The sequence below is a fragment of the Saccostrea echinata genome, unplaced genomic scaffold (assembly GCF_033153115.1).
Source record: "Saccostrea echinata isolate AGI-Se365-2 ecotype Australia unplaced genomic scaffold, CSIRO_AGI_Sech_v1 ptg000027l, whole genome shotgun sequence".
Taxonomy (NCBI): domain Eukaryota; kingdom Metazoa; phylum Mollusca; class Bivalvia; order Ostreida; family Ostreidae; genus Saccostrea; species Saccostrea echinata.
The window spans coordinates 3,443,320-3,459,444 of record NW_026889776.1 but is presented as its reverse complement, the minus strand read 5'-3'; the positions used below and the strand labels follow the sequence as shown (position 1 = coordinate 3,459,444).

General features: G+C 32.5%; 1 protein-coding gene across 1 annotated transcript in view; it reads left to right on the top strand.

Moving 5' to 3' along the window:
* Positions 1–1,638: 1,638 nt before the first annotated feature.
* LOC133193113 (receptor-type tyrosine-protein phosphatase alpha-like) overlaps positions 1,639–16,125 on the top strand; it is a 33,946-nt gene continuing 19,459 nt past the window's right edge. Inside the window, exons 1-3 of the mRNA XM_061329087.1 lie at positions 1,639–1,797; positions 2,101–2,246; positions 7,245–7,411. Of these exons, the coding sequence (XP_061185071.1) occupies positions 1,639–1,797; positions 2,101–2,246; positions 7,245–7,411 (472 nt within the window). The remainder of the gene's footprint in view (positions 1,798–2,100; positions 2,247–7,244; positions 7,412–16,125) is intronic.

Genomic DNA, 16,125 nt, shown 5'->3' with positions numbered 1-16,125 from the left:
TGTCTTTTTTTGAATTGTTTTTCTTTCTGTTGATCTGTGTACTAGGACAGTAGGTCAAATTGTTGTCAGTTAAGCGCTGAATAGGAGTTATGAGTGAAAAGCAATGATCACTTGATCGAGGTAAGGAAAGTCCCGAGCTCATGAGTGGCATGGGTGCCCTAGGGGGCAATGTAGCTTAGCCTGGTGATTTGGCAGGGGCCCAGAGTAGGATGCTAATGCATGAGATGGCTCTCAACCTATCAGTGTGGACCAACTTTTCGGGTTGTTGACTCCATTTAGACCACCAGTATTTAGTACCCTAGGCATTAGAGGGGTTGTGAAAGTATTGTAGTTGGGGAAGTGGATATGTCCCTCTCCCTGGTGAGTAGTGATAGGCCTGTAATAACTACAACCACTGCCATGGGGACAAATGGGGGTGAACAATTCCAGAGTTTGGGAGTTGAATCAAGCAATGATAATGTCATGGTCAGGTATCGGGAGGTAAAAACGCAAATAGCTCAAATATTTTTGGGGATAACAGATTCCTCTGGGGGTTATCACTCCCTGGAATCTAGTTGTAGGGAGGATAGCCCTAATACTACAGTGAGCAGGCACAACACAACCCCCTTAAGTAGCCACACTGGGAGTCCTGGGTCAGGTGTCCTCATTAATGTGACCAGCATACCAAGGATACATGTACATGTACCTGCAGTGGTGTACATGTAGTTTTCTCCCATGGGGGTCAATCTGAGCAGATGAGTGAAAAGCGACAGTGTAGGATTTCTTTTTCAAGTGGGTATGGCGGTAAACCAGTTATACTTTCTCCCAGTCAAGTGTTGGTCAGGGTATACGGATTAGCCATGTCTCAAGCATAAACAGGGTTAGGACACAGTCACACAGGAGTAAGGGTGCAGTGCCTTGGGCAGAACCCCTATATGGTTTTGAAGGTTCATTATTTCCCATGTGTCAGATTACTATATGAAACAGGAGGCATATGCACATACGAGTAGGGAATCCCCCGGGACTCGGAGCCACTAATGTTTTGCCTCGGGACTGATGTATCATAGGGTTCAAACAGGAATTAAGGCTGTGCCAGTTGTCAGTTTGGGAAGACCAGCTGTGGAGCTTGGACCAGAAGACCATGCGGTAGAGAAAATAATTGTCAAGAAACCCCTGGAATACTCTTGGGATCATTTCATAATGTCTCATTAGGGTTTGGGCGTAATATCCCAACAGAGGCTAAGAGCCTAGAGTACACTGTTAGCTTAGAGTTCTATGTTAGCGGTTCTATGCAAAGTTAAGGACTTTGGCTAGATATTATGGGTCGAACAATGATGACAGTCGTTTAGCTCTTAGTGTATCGGTGGAGGGGCCGACATTAAGATATTTCCTTATTCTCTCTTCAAGTGGGGAGGATATGTCTCTTGGCGAAATAGTGTCACGGTTTGAACATCGATTTGGGAAGGGTACACTGAAAGTTGTCTCACAGGTTGAGTTCAACTCCATGACTAAGCAGACCGAGGAGAGTTAAGAGCAGTGGAGTGACCGTGTTTTAAAGACCGCGCAACATGCTCTAGGGGCTAGAGTACTAGAACAAGTGCGGCAGGAGCAGAAAGTTCTGCAAGGATAGAGGTTGACCTGGCTGGGGACGGGGAAAAGATGGTGGTAGGCGTTCTGGGTTCTTTACCCATTGAAATAGGCAGCAATCAGCTCAAGCACCCAGTATATGTTGCACCCCTGCAAGTTGATATGCTTTTGGGCATTGATCTAATACAGGATGATGGGATTAAATTGCCATGTGGAGCTGCTGAATTCAGAGTAGGGGGTTGCAGAACCACTCGCGCTTTTCATAAAGCAAACAAAAGTTCTGTGCAAGCAGTTGCCCCCCAGGAACACTAAAAAGCGAATGAAGTCCGGTGGTAACAATAAAGCATCTTGCACAAGGATGGATGATCAGATCCCAGGCTTCTGGAGGCCAGAGGCAAAAGAGGTGCAAGAATACGAAATGTCACAGTGCAGGGCAGGCAAAAGGGTTCTAATAGACTAAGTAGAGCGTCCATGCCCCTTGCTCTTTGAGCGGGGCCAACCATGTGACTCATATCTGTTGCCATTATTTTTAAGTTAATGTTCAGTGTCCTTCTGGCCCAGATGTCAGACAGTGTCTTATGTTCAGGAGTCCATGAAGGACTCATGCTGGCGTGTTCGCAAATACCGCCTGTAACAGATATAATGGAGGAACCAGAATTTGTGTGGAACTGTTTTAATTTGTTAAGCAAACCATGATTTGGACAGTTAATATTAAAAAGATTTACAATGGATATTTTATCGTGGAATCAATTTTCATTGTAAATCATTGGGGGTTAACTGTCATTATCTTTTGTGTAAAAGCGATGCATACTTTTGTATTGTAAATTGCCTACATCTTGTCAGAGTGGGGGAATTCCTCCACAAACTGGGGGGGGGGGGCATAGAGTATTTATCGACTGACCTAAGTCGATAAAAAATAGGTAGCAACTGTTCCTTCGCCATGCGTTTGGCACTTTGAAGTGAAAGGTCCTTCTGACGAGATCTTAAAAACTGAGGCCCCGTGTCACGTAAGGCGTTTGCACGATAAAGATCACTCACTGTTCAATTGCCCTGAGTGCCGAGTGATGGTCATAATTTGAAGCCCTTCACAGATATATGGTGACTTCTCTGTATGAGTGAAAAATTCTCGAATTGGACGTAAAACAACATACAATCAATCAATTCTGTCAAGGATAAGCAGATAAAAAAAACTTTATGGACTACCTTCTTTTATTTAATGAGAAAAAAAAATGAACTACGTTGCAAAATTCAACATTAAAGAAAGAAATTTCAAAAGTCGGTTCCAGTCATGTCAATCATTTTCTGAGATTTTGTGTCAAACAAACTGATAGAACTGTATTTATGTTTTCCCCACAAATAATCAGGTCAATGATTATAATGATAAAGATACAACAATTGCAGAAGTCGTGGATTGAAACTGTAGCAAAAGATAAATATAATGTTAAATCGAAGAACAGAATCACAGTATCAGATAACCATTATCTAACAGGTGGACTCCACACAAAAATGAAATAAGCTGTTGGTGCTCGTGTTTTTTTGTAAAGAATATCGATGTATGTTATTGTTAAAAAGAAATGGTGCAAACGGAACAGTCTGCAAAATATGCACCAATCATCACAGCACTTTTGACTGAATTATCCATGTTACATTTCAGAACAGTAAAGTAGGTAAAACTGTTAAATCCTGTCTACCTTCTTCAACCTCTGAGAAATGTAGTGTACAATTAATATGTTAATTTTCAATTAGAAGTTAGAAGACAATAACAGTTACAAGAACTCAATATCCACTAACACTAGCTTGGAGTGCAGCTATTCATAAAGTACAGGGTGTTTCACAATATATGTCACACATCTAAAGGCAGAAAGAAAAATTACAACAAAAGCTACATATACATTTTAAATATCATTTTAATCAGCAGATATTCAAAATTATTATTTTAAGTCAGATGTATCCAACATTCTCCATTTCAGTTTCTATGGCAACGATTTCCTAACATGTTATACTGCACGTGTTTTCCTTACCTTTGTCCAAAATATCTTAAGAGACTCTTGTTCAGAAATTTCTTACCACTGCTTCGTACGTTTCACATGATACTTGACAGATTTCCTGTTTATATCTAGCTTTTTAGAACCCCAAAAGTGCATATTTATTTTTTTATTTAAAGACGCATTTAAATAAATGTGTCATTTCAGAACCACTGGTGTGTGCGGACGTCCACTCGTCTCGCTCTTCCTTTCAATCAATTTTGCAAACTTAACCAACTCTGAATGTCAGTTGTTGGCTTTAAATGCTGCAATGCTGAAATCTTGTATGCAGACACACTCAATTCAAATCGAAAATTTCTAAATACACCTAATACACTTACATAGTCCCAATCCATTTCCCTAAACTCAGATCTAACTGACTTTCTTAAGGTTTTCTCAATGATTGACTTCAATTTGACAATGTTCTCAATGGGAAGGGGGGGGGGGGGAGGGGAGGCAGGATTTAACTGTCTCTCATCTTTGCATTATGTTTTTTTTTTTGGGGAGGCAGGATTTAACTGTCTCTCATCTTTGCATTATGTTTTATTCAAACTTCTTAATTAACCTTAATAAATGAAAACTTGAAGAGGGCTTTCTGGTCTGGATATTTTTCTTCACCACACCCTGTACAACATTTAGGATATCGTGCTTATAATAAAAGTTTACAAATTCAATTTTTTGTTGCTAGTTGTACTCCATTTTGAGAACAGCTGAAATTATGACATCACTGATTACATCATCAGTGTACTTCATGGTATTATAATTTTCCCAATATTTTTGCAATATCATAATTTCAGATCAATATGCTTGTCTATGGCATTTTGGTATTTTTGGTATCATGCTTGATATTCAGATTATGCCCATTTAGATGTGTGACATCTATTATGAAACACCCTGAATTGTACAAGGCCAGACACTGGAAAATGTTTGTGTCTCGTCACTGGTGCAAGTTATACTGCAGGACAATTTGGCATTGAGCAGAGCAAAATCATTATGTGGATTACATTTGCAACTATATAACTGCTGACAGAAATGCTTAGATTGAAAAATACATGCCTCCTTTTATGGACATCCTTACCCTTCATCTATCAGTCTTCAACAGTGTCACAAAATATCATCTTTGCACATTTCAATGTAAACTAATATTTGCCACAGCAACACGGCTTGTTTTATGACAAAACCCTTCAACAAGCTGATAAACTTGGCCTTACTGAAACATATACCTACAATATCATTTTGCACAATTATAAATCTTTCACTTTAAACTCTAGACATGGGATGTAGTTTCTTTCATCCAAAAAGACTATATATACTGGAACTCTCTGATATCATAGAAACAATAGTTTTATAGCTACATAAAAATGGAGAAGTTCTTATTGTCATTATACATGTATGCTATGCTTTATAAGGCACAACTCAAATTCTGTTAAACAAGGCCATTTCTTACCTGCTTGAATTCTCATCGTTAGCATAGAGAAATCATCATTATTTGAGATATCAATTTCGACAATGGAAAGCCAATTCATCTGCTTTTCATATTAATACCTTCAAACAGCACATTTCTGAACCCACTCACAAATACGAAGGTTTATTTAACCATTTTTTTGAGAGTTAAATTGTGGTCAAAAACTCTATGTCCGACTTATAGGCGAGTCATAAAAAGATTGGTATTTTTCTGGACGGCTGGATGTAGTATTTCATATTAAACATTTCCGACAATTCTCGTTGAACAAAGTCTGGATAAATGTAATTAATCAGGTATTCTTAGATTATTCACAAAGTACAAGTATTTACATATTTTAACAATTTTATTTATCTAAAGTGTGCATAACTTATTTGTTTAATAATATAAAATTAAATATCAGCGTCATTCCTCAAAATATTAATTGAAACCAGTTTAAACAAAAGCTAAAACTTTAGTATATTGATTTATTGATTTAAAATTGTTAACCGATTCTGGCAAAAAGTTTTACAGACTAATAAGCAGATCAATGATAAATCCCTCCAATATACCCTTAAAAATACAACCGACTTATAGGCGAGTATATATGGTAATTAATGCTTTGTGATAGGATATAATTGATAAATTAGGATTAAAAAAAATTAAGTCCAATGAAAATTAATTGGGGATCTTATATATATCTTATATCAACCTTTCTTTAAAATATTACATTTCGCGTGATGGATTTTAAAATCAATCTTTTCAAATTGAAAGAGAGAACAAAACAGGAAAAGTAGCATCAAATTTTTAAGGTCTTATTTGAATTTTTCTAACATTTCTTTAGTTTTAGCAATTAAACACAAAATGAAGATAAGATATTAACAAATGCCTATTTTTTATTAGAGGAACTATGCAGAAGTTCCCGTGCATTGTGTACAGCAAGACAAAGCTCTAACCATGGGGTCTTGACTGCAGATAAAGTCATAGACGGAAATATGCATCAGAATTTTAGAAATTGTGCACATACAGCCGATGGTCACTCTCGAGCATGGGTTCAAGTGGATTTGGGCAACATATATCATTTGAAAGACATCATAATCTACTACAGGACTGAAGGTATCTTGTTTTATTAAGGAGATTCCTCTTTTAAACATAAAAATAATTATGAAACTAATTAAGCTTTGAATTAAGAAATGCTAAGAAATACGAAGGAATATATATATATATATATATATCTCGTCGCTTACCGGTTTTTGGTTTTGATAATAAGCAGCGATTTGAAAATAAGACGGTTTTGAAAATAAGCCCCCATTTTCTTACCAAAACTTAAAATAAGCCGCGGCTTATTTTCAAGGTTTTAGGGTATATATATATATATATATATATATATATATATATATATATATATATATATATATATATATATATATATATATATATATATATATATATATATATATATATATATAATATGAAAAATGATACTAAAAGAAGAGATTCCCATTGTTTTTTGCAAAAATACAATTCTGGACGAAAAAAGGATGGAAATGATTTTTAAAAAAAAACGTTACACATACATCATGGAAATAAAAATATTGCAATGATATATTCTACGAATAAACTTAATTTACAGGTAATTAATAAACTATGAAACTCACGAACATCGAACCACACGAAGCAATAAACTAGAATCAAGTCAAATGATTTTAGGTACGTGGCTGATGGGAGCCACTTTGTTTGAAATACATGTAATATCCTTTTTTATATAAATTTGGTTTTTAATTTTGTAATTTCAATATTTATTTTGAAATTCTGTTTTTGTTTAATCTTGTAATTCATTTTTTAAATCTAGTTTTTGTTTGCGTTATTAAGCTTAGCTTATATATAAAAATTTCTTAAAGAACCTTTTCCATTTATTGTATTTGAAAAAAAAATTGGTCACAGAGTTGACTTTTTTTCTTTGTACTTCGTTATCTTATGCTTTAGAAAGAATAAAAGATCTCAACATAAACAGTTCTTTTTAATTTTCTTTTTTTAATGCAAAACGTTCTGTAAATGTTTTAAACCTTTAACTTTAAATTGTCTACCTTTGGAAATTTCTGTAATGCTACAAAAATTATTAAAAGCAAAGTGCCTTTTTCAGAAATATGGAAACCCTACAGATTTCGGCAATTCCATTTAGATGTTTTCAATATTTCTGAGGCTTTTGACAGGATCCGTTGTTACACAGATAATACGTCGTTCCCAGCTGTGCCTCAAAGTATACAGTATATCACCTGTAATAAATTTGCAAGGTTTGTCAGGATTGAAACGGAGTATGATGCCCCTGAAGATGAAATTAGGGGTGCTATTCTGGAAGTGTGTGAAATCAAAGTTTATGGTGAGTTTCCCAGTTTTTATGCAAAATCGGATGCAAAAGGACATATCTTATGTGAATATAAATTATCGCCTTATAAATGTTGTGCGTATATTTCTATTACAACGATCAATATGTGAATTTAACTCTCTTAAAAGTTTCAGATTTCTTTATTATTGACTTTATTCATCATGAAATCCATGTAAACTAAATCCTTATCAAAATTTTTAAATAAAAGTGTTAATTAAAGTTCCATAATTTTCGCATCCAAAAAAGAATTGATTTTGACTTGAAAGTAAAACACTCCAACATATATTACTTATAGATGATTATTTTAGACGTACATTTCTCCATATGGGATTAACTTATGCTATGTACGCAGTCGCAAATTTTCCTGGAAAAATGTCACAGCGTACTTTGGTTCATTTAAGTCATTAAGAGGCAAAAAGCAAACCGAGTAAGTTTCTATCTGCAGCTTGAAAGTGTGACCCTATGCAATTGTGAGATTATTGGAGAAAAGTCCATCCAAATTATATTTTAAAAAAGTAGACTCATATTGCATAGATTGTTCGTTTATTCCTTTTTTGCAAAAGTACTTTATGAGTATGAACCGGAAATTTAGTTTTAATGCCTTAAGACAGTTTTTATAAAGTATGTTCTTTGTTAAACTGCAAATCAGCATCCATAGACCTAGAGGAAAAGATTTTTTGACTGATAAGTTAACTTGTAAATTCAATTTCATCTATCTGACAATCAAACTATATAAAAGTGTTTCACATATTACAGACCGATCAATGAGAGTAAATTTATATTGAGAATCTCTTTTCAAATAAAATCTAGGCTTTTCTTTATAGGCTGTGATGCCCAGCCATGGTCAAACTGTATACCATGTGGAGATTGTCAACACTGTAATCCTGGGTGTGGTAAATTAATTTTGGTACACATAATAAAATGCAGATGTATTGTGTTTATTTTAATAAATCAATCGATCAATCTATCAAAGTGAACACCGATTAAATAGCACTCATAACACAAAAGTAATTTCTGTAAACATGCAATTCACTTTCAAAATTGATGTAATTGAGGTTAAATGAATGAGTTAACATGGACTTAATAGCAATCAAGCCAAAAAATGTTCAAGACTTTATTCACAACGACAGTAACTGTTACTGTATTGTATATCTAAATTTCATATTATCAAAATTAATCCTTGCAAAAACTTTTTTCCCTGGCAGAATTGTCTGATTAGTCTGCTTGAGTACTTTCCTGAATATAATTTGCAGTCACAAATGTCATTTTAGATTATTTCCTAGGATAAGGAATTAAAGATATAATCGGGAATCGGGAAAAAAAAATCATCGGAAATATCAGATACCGTAAAATAAAAAAAGGACGAATAAAAGAAATGGTTTCAAACACAAGATTTTTCTTACGATAACTCAAATATTGTTTTAAGTTTAATCTTCCACTTTTTGCGATAAACAAGAAATTGAAAATAAAAATGCTAAAGAAACCGAGGAGATAAGCCGAGTCATCTTCCTATATAACAACGAATGAAACGTCAATAAATTTATTTTTAGAACATTCCACTTTGTGTTAAATTAAGGTAATATTTATGCGCCGGTTTTGAGATGGACTACTCCCCCCCCCCCCCCCCCCCCCCCCCCGAAAATTGTAGAGTTATTTAAAGTAATAAACTGAAGCAATTTTTGTTTTGATTATGATGAACACAGCAAAACGGGAACACGCTTTTAATTTCTCAAAATAATAATAATAATAATAATAATAACTTGGATGCTATAAATACATCTTTTAGTAGAGTTGATCATAGCTCTATTATTATTATTATTATTATTTTTTTTTTTTTTTTTTTTTTTTTTTTTGAAGAACAAATATTGAAAAACAATGGAAATATGTTTCTTTTTACACCTTCAAAAAGGTGGTACAAAGACCCACTCTACATAAGCAAAATTAAAATTACTTGCTTAAATTTTCACAATGGTCTTAAAAAAATCCAAATACGCTTGGTAAATACATGTACCAAGAAGTGTTTGCTATTCAAATACGACTGCGTGGTCTAGTTGTCAGAGAGGAGCTGCTTAAGGACAGTTGATACAAACAAACGTTTTTCAAAAAAATTAAAAATAACAACTTTAGCCATGTTTGTATAAGAGAATAGAATAAGGTTGACTGCATAGATTCTATTTTTTTATTCAAAGTTTCATAATAATGTGAATTTTAAGTGAAAATAAACTGTAATACATTAATAAGGAGGGTTGCAGAAAGGTAGAATTTTGAACATCATAGAAAGTTTACAAATTTTTAATATTTTAGAAATTTATTATTTGCATCCTATACAATCAAAATAAGTCCAAAAATGTATACCAATCCAGGCAACATTTTTTTTGTTTGCATCATCTGTCCTTAAACAGACGTTTATTTAGCAAGTGTTGGAATCATGCTATGATATTTTATTCATTTATTTATTTTTTGCTTCAGTTCAACTTCATAATTGAGTTGTACATGTACTGTTTCTATAGGAATCAAACATTTTCACAGGAAATAAAATATATTAATGTAATTATGAACCCATATACAGTAAATTATTCAAAAAGTGGGTAAAAATTGTAATAAACATTAATTTAAAGTGAATTCCCGCTTTTATTTAATTTTACTACAAGCACTTCGAAACCAAAGCATACCATGGTAACTATACAGTTCATTGATAATATTGACACAAAACATGCTAACAATCAATGTACAAATTACAGAGTAGAAGTCACTATTCCCATGTTAGATATTATGTGGCAGAAAAAGGTCTTGTGTATAGCTTGACAATGTTAAGAATTTGGAAAAATAACATAGTGCACGTTTAAATGCTTGGTAAATCCATGCAACTGAGATAATCCCAATAAATTTTACATGTACATTGTACGCACATGCATATCTGCAAATCGGGCATGGGAATCTGACTCGTCTACGAAGCACAGTTAAGGCTACAAAAATGAATTTACTGGAAATGTTAAAGTATGACATCACACAAATCTACAAATAGTTTAAAATACCACAAGATGAAATGATTTGCGATTCTAATTCATGCGAGAGAATTATTTTACATTAAAACTTACAATAAAATGCTGTTTCGTCTTTAGTTATATCACCCAAACTCAATAAATTGGTGCAATTACGTCAATTTGATATAAAGGTGTCTTGTTGATAATGTTTTGCTGAGAAACATACATATCACATAATAGTTTTCCTTTAAGATTTTAGGATGAATTAATATAGATTTAAATAAATCCTCAATGTCAAAAGCAAATAAATCTATTTACTTTCGTGATAAGACAAAAAAGGTCAAATGAAAAAAAAAGTGTATTTTATAAATTGATGCAGTCAAATCGTTGTATTATATTTTTTTTTCTTCAAATGAATTTGACATATCTCTAAAATTTTATATTTAAAATATGCCACAAGAAAAATCAAAACTGCCCAGCGCAAATGGCGGTTCTAAATAAATAGAGGATCCATTTATAGAAATGCTAAATAAAATGTTGTTCATGAATTGTGATCATGTTCCTATTTATACTTTAAATGCAACAACGTTCTTATGTAACGAATGTTTCATGAAAGTAATATTTACTGTTTTTAAGATTAATTCTAACAAAATGGACCAATTCATGAGATGTAATCTCTGCCCTATTTGTGCCATGGTATTGAAAATGTAAAAAAAAACCATAATTTGAACTGCATCATATATATCATCGTGTCATATTTTCCTTGAACTGTACTATATGTACAAATGGATAAGAGGTATATATAAAATTGTCTGGATAGACGAGTCAACAGAACCTAAAATAATGTAAATAACAATTTTTCTGATGACTTTTAGCTTGAAATCATTTAACCGTCAATGGAAACTTCCTTCGTATTTCTGCATGGGTCAATGCCATAGTTCAACTAAAATAAATGCTGAAACGTACGTTATTTAACATAAAATGCTAGTTTAACAGTATCAAAATTATAAGAGAGAAACAGAAAACCTGATGTAGATTCAGAATAGAAACTCAAGCATTTGTTTAATCAATATCATATGATTAAAACTAAAGCTGTCTTTCAAAATAATTTCAATTAATGTTTTTCTTCAGAATTAATGTTTTTGTTCAATAATGCGTCTCAAGAATCAGTTTATAATAAAATATATGCAACTTAAGCTTAAAATGATACAAATCAATCAATAGAGTTTACATTCGAACAATTAATCATGAAAGAAATTCTGTAAATATTGTTGCAATATTCATATATGATTTGTTAAAAATTTCGTAACATTCGTTACCTTCGGTAACGAATGTTTCAACACCTTTCAAGACTAATATAGGACATTCAGGTGTAGATTGAAACTGGTTAATACGTAGTTGTTGTCGGTCGTTATATATATTTATTTACAGTTACATACTAATTCATTCCATTTGATTCATTGTTATTGCATTCTAGAAAACAAACTCACCAACACTGTCTAGACTTAAGAATAAAATCGTAAAAAGGCAGTACCGTACTCCGGATGTCAAAATTTGAATACTGGCGCAACATATTTGACCACGTATATGTGCAAAAGATTTTGAACTCATAAATCTCTCTTTTTTAAGAGGTTTGGTAACGAATGTTTCGGTAACGGTTGTTTCATTTAATCATTTTCTCTTATATAGTAAGCTAACAATAAGACATTGTTAAATCATGTTTGGAGCATGGAATACAGTTCTTGGATAGAAGAAAAAGTATCACATGCTTAGCCATGATATCTTTCATTTCATCTATTAAACTAATACAACAAATGTTTCATGCCTATCCATACGCATGTGAAATAGGAAGATAGAATGTAATTTCAAAGTATTGGTAACATATACAAAGCTTTGTACCATTTATTTTTAATTTTCAAGAAGTATTTCAATCTTACAGGCATACAATACCGGTTACTCATACTATATTTAATGTCACATTCCGTTTTTATTCTGTTTCTGGCGATACGGAGATATCAAATCACGGTTTGTGACTATGCTCAATTATTTATCAAAAGCATTTTACAAATAAATGTTTTGAAGACATATGCTATCTAATTTAACATTGAACTGTTATTTGTACAGAAAGTTGCCATTTAAGTGGAATTATTCAATGTTGGCGACAGTAACGTACGTTTCAAAAAATCACAATATGCCAAATAAAATATCTCAATATGATTTGTTCACTCCATTTTTGTATTTTTGCCTTAAAGGTAACATATTCATGTATTCATTCAAAAAGTATTTTCTTTGACATTTCAGTATTTTTTTTTTTACGCTTATCCCCCAGCGACATCATTTGCACCATTTTATTGAGTTTGAGTGATATCCCACATTTATAAACAAGTCACTGATCGCTATGAACCTGTCGATGTGACGTCATTTTGTAAAACATGACGTAGTTTGTATGCAGTGAGAAGCAGATCAAGAAATGTTTTCACAATAAAAAATATATTTTTTAATTAGATATTATTTGCAGATATTTAAGACGCCATTAACTTAAGACGCAATGTTTTTTAATATTTTACCCAAATATTTTCCGTGCATTTCCTAATTAACTGATTCTGTCCTATATTTCCCTGCATGTACATTTGAGGGCACTGTAAGTATCTTGATAAATCGTTCTAGTGCAAGGATTATAGTAAGCTTTTACACATAAACTCTAGAAATATTAAGCTACATGAAAAATGTTGCGATCCTGTTATCGAAGCTTCGCCTCGCCAGGTATGAAATTTACTAACCAGGTATCATCCCGTACCCTGTCACTAAAAAACTATGTAACTAATAACACCTGACAAAAATTTGAATTTCAATCGCAATTTGGATTTCCATAACTACGCTTGTACAAACTAGGTTAACCAGTTTTAAATTACGTTTACTTTTATCATTAAACGGAAGGCATCAATTAAATACCTTCGTTTACACAAAAGAATTGGGTACGTTACGTATAACAAGGCGGCCCTGTTTCCCAATTTGATTTCAGTTTTATACAAACATGCCTGCGATGTGTCCTTTCAAGATCATTTCATTTTTTAAAATTATCACATACCGTGTTTCCGTCAGATGTCTCGAAAAATTGGGAGTTTTCTTTATAAATTACAAATTTTGACGTGATAATGTCATCACGACGTTACTGATTTTAACGTTACGTTAAAAGAAATCTGTAAATTGTCTGAACCGGAAACTATTTACTTTAATCTGCCTTAGTTCCAGAAAACAATTTTGAACTTTTATTTCAATTCATCGTACATGTATATTCGATAGCTGGATGGAGTATAATAATTTGTAGGAAAATATAATTTTATTACAAATGATTTTATCAGACAAGTAATGAAGCTTGATTCATCCATACAGACGAGACAAGGTACCTAATTCTTTTAAGATTTGTATCATGTATATATGTGCGCGTATCAAATTTATAAAACAAAAATATGTAACAATTTGCTAGATTTCTTCAACCATTTTTTGCATTGTTTATGAAGTTACATTTAAAATTTTAAAGATGCATGAATCAATTAAAAAGAAAATTGGAACGTCCCATACCAAATTGTCAAAATTGGACTTTGGCAATGAACTTTGGCAATGAAAAAGCCATTACACCCCCCCCCCCTTTTTTCCATCCAAACAAATGGAAGCGCTATTAAAATCGTATCTTCTATTGATAAATGTATAATTACTCACTATTTCTGAGTTATGAGGTGTCTGTTAAACTGCGTTAATTTTTCTTTGATGTTAGGATTTCTTTTATAGATCGTTATTTATTCATTCCAGTAGATCCGCTTTACTGCATGGTTCATGTCAAATGCACTAACCAGGAATAATCCCCAATATACTTACACAAAGTCACTTTCAATTTTAAACCACAAGGGGAGACCGGTTATAAGATGTTACCTGCGAAGTCCTGATTGATGGGGCGATTCCAAGTTTTTTCCTTGTTAAGTGTCCACCCTAAATTCGAAAACCTATCTCCCTATCCGAGAAAACACAAATCCAAAATGGGAAAAACACAACATTTTCGGAATAGTTCTAGAATTTCTCATTATCATTTGGGACCTCTCCTCGCAATAAAACTAAGTTTTAAACTACTAGTTTATTGAAATAAAAGATTAATACACCACTTAAATAAGACACTTGCATTGATATCGATCAGTAATAGATCGATCAACGGCCACAGTCGAGTGATTTTTTTTTTTATTGGTCCTCATTAAAGTACATGTACAACTTGATTCCATAACTATAGTTTACTATAGTTATCTATAGTTTACTATAGTTAACTATAGTATCAAAGTTTTTCACCATAGTAAATCAAAGTATTTTTACTATGGATTTCAGATCGTTAGATTTTTTGTTCTTTAATTCATACATGCACATTTTTTTATATTAAATTGAAATATTATTTGTATTCACAGATTATTTCCAAATTTTACATTACTGTTTTCGAATTTTAGAGATTTTAAGCTTTGAAATCTCAAGAAAAGTTCCAGAGTAAAGATTCATAGTAAATCAAAGTATCAAAGTTTTCACTATAGATAACTATAGTAAACTATAGTTAACTATAGTAAACTATAGTTAACTATAGTAAACTATAGTTACCTATAGTAAATTTTTGTTAGGGTTATCAGTAACACCCCCCTACCCCCCCCCCCCCCTCACACACACACTTCTATTTAAATGGAGACAAAATACAAATAATCGAAATGTAGAATAACAGAACACACATAAAAGAATCAAAATTAACTTTCACGTGCCTTTTAATATGCTACATAGAGATTTTGTTTCTAGTTCAGTTATCAAATTATACGAAATCTGATATTATTTTGTAACTTTTCAGTTGTGGGAACAATAAGTAAAACACGTCACAGTGTTTCTTATAGAGTTATCCTTGCCATTATATCGCTTGATTATGTTTCTTTTTCATGTTAGTGTCTGATAAAAAAAAATCTTTAAAAATATACCTAACAAACTGCTGACATGTATTACATGACTATACATCTACTAAGACAAAAACTGCTAAAATAGATAATGATTTTGCTTTGGAACTCCTCCTGATGTTTACATGTTACACAACCGTAGGTAAGATATTTGATATATTTCAGTAACAATGATAATTTTATCACTTCCTTCGGATACACTAACTCTCTGGGGCATTTCCTTCACAAATCTTCACATTTGTCCTTGTATTAACGATAAAATACTTAATTTTTTCTTTTCCGGAACAGACGTTGAAATCTTTAAAATTTAGAGATAATGTGTACCATTTTCACAAAGGTGATATTGGGCAGGACCCCCCCCCCCTCCTTTTCCAGCCCCGATGAATATCCATTGGAATACTGAACATATTTCCTATGACATACTTAATGTATTATTTCATGGATAATCTGGATAAAATCATTTTAGAAATGCTCGCTTACTTCAAGATTATCAATATATACTAGTAGTGTAGTTAATATGTGCATTCGTTTTTTGTAGAGGTAAATATCTATAGAGTAATCTTTTTTTTTTTTTCATTTTTCATTTCAAGACTTGGAATGTCTTAAAAATGTAAAAATAATTTCTGAAAAAAAAAAAAAAATAATCGAGTTAAATCATCGATTATGTAGCGGAAAGGGGGGGGGGGTGTCTTGTCCACAAGTAATGAATGATCGTGTTTGTATTTCTTACAGAACTGGGAACAGATAATCTTTA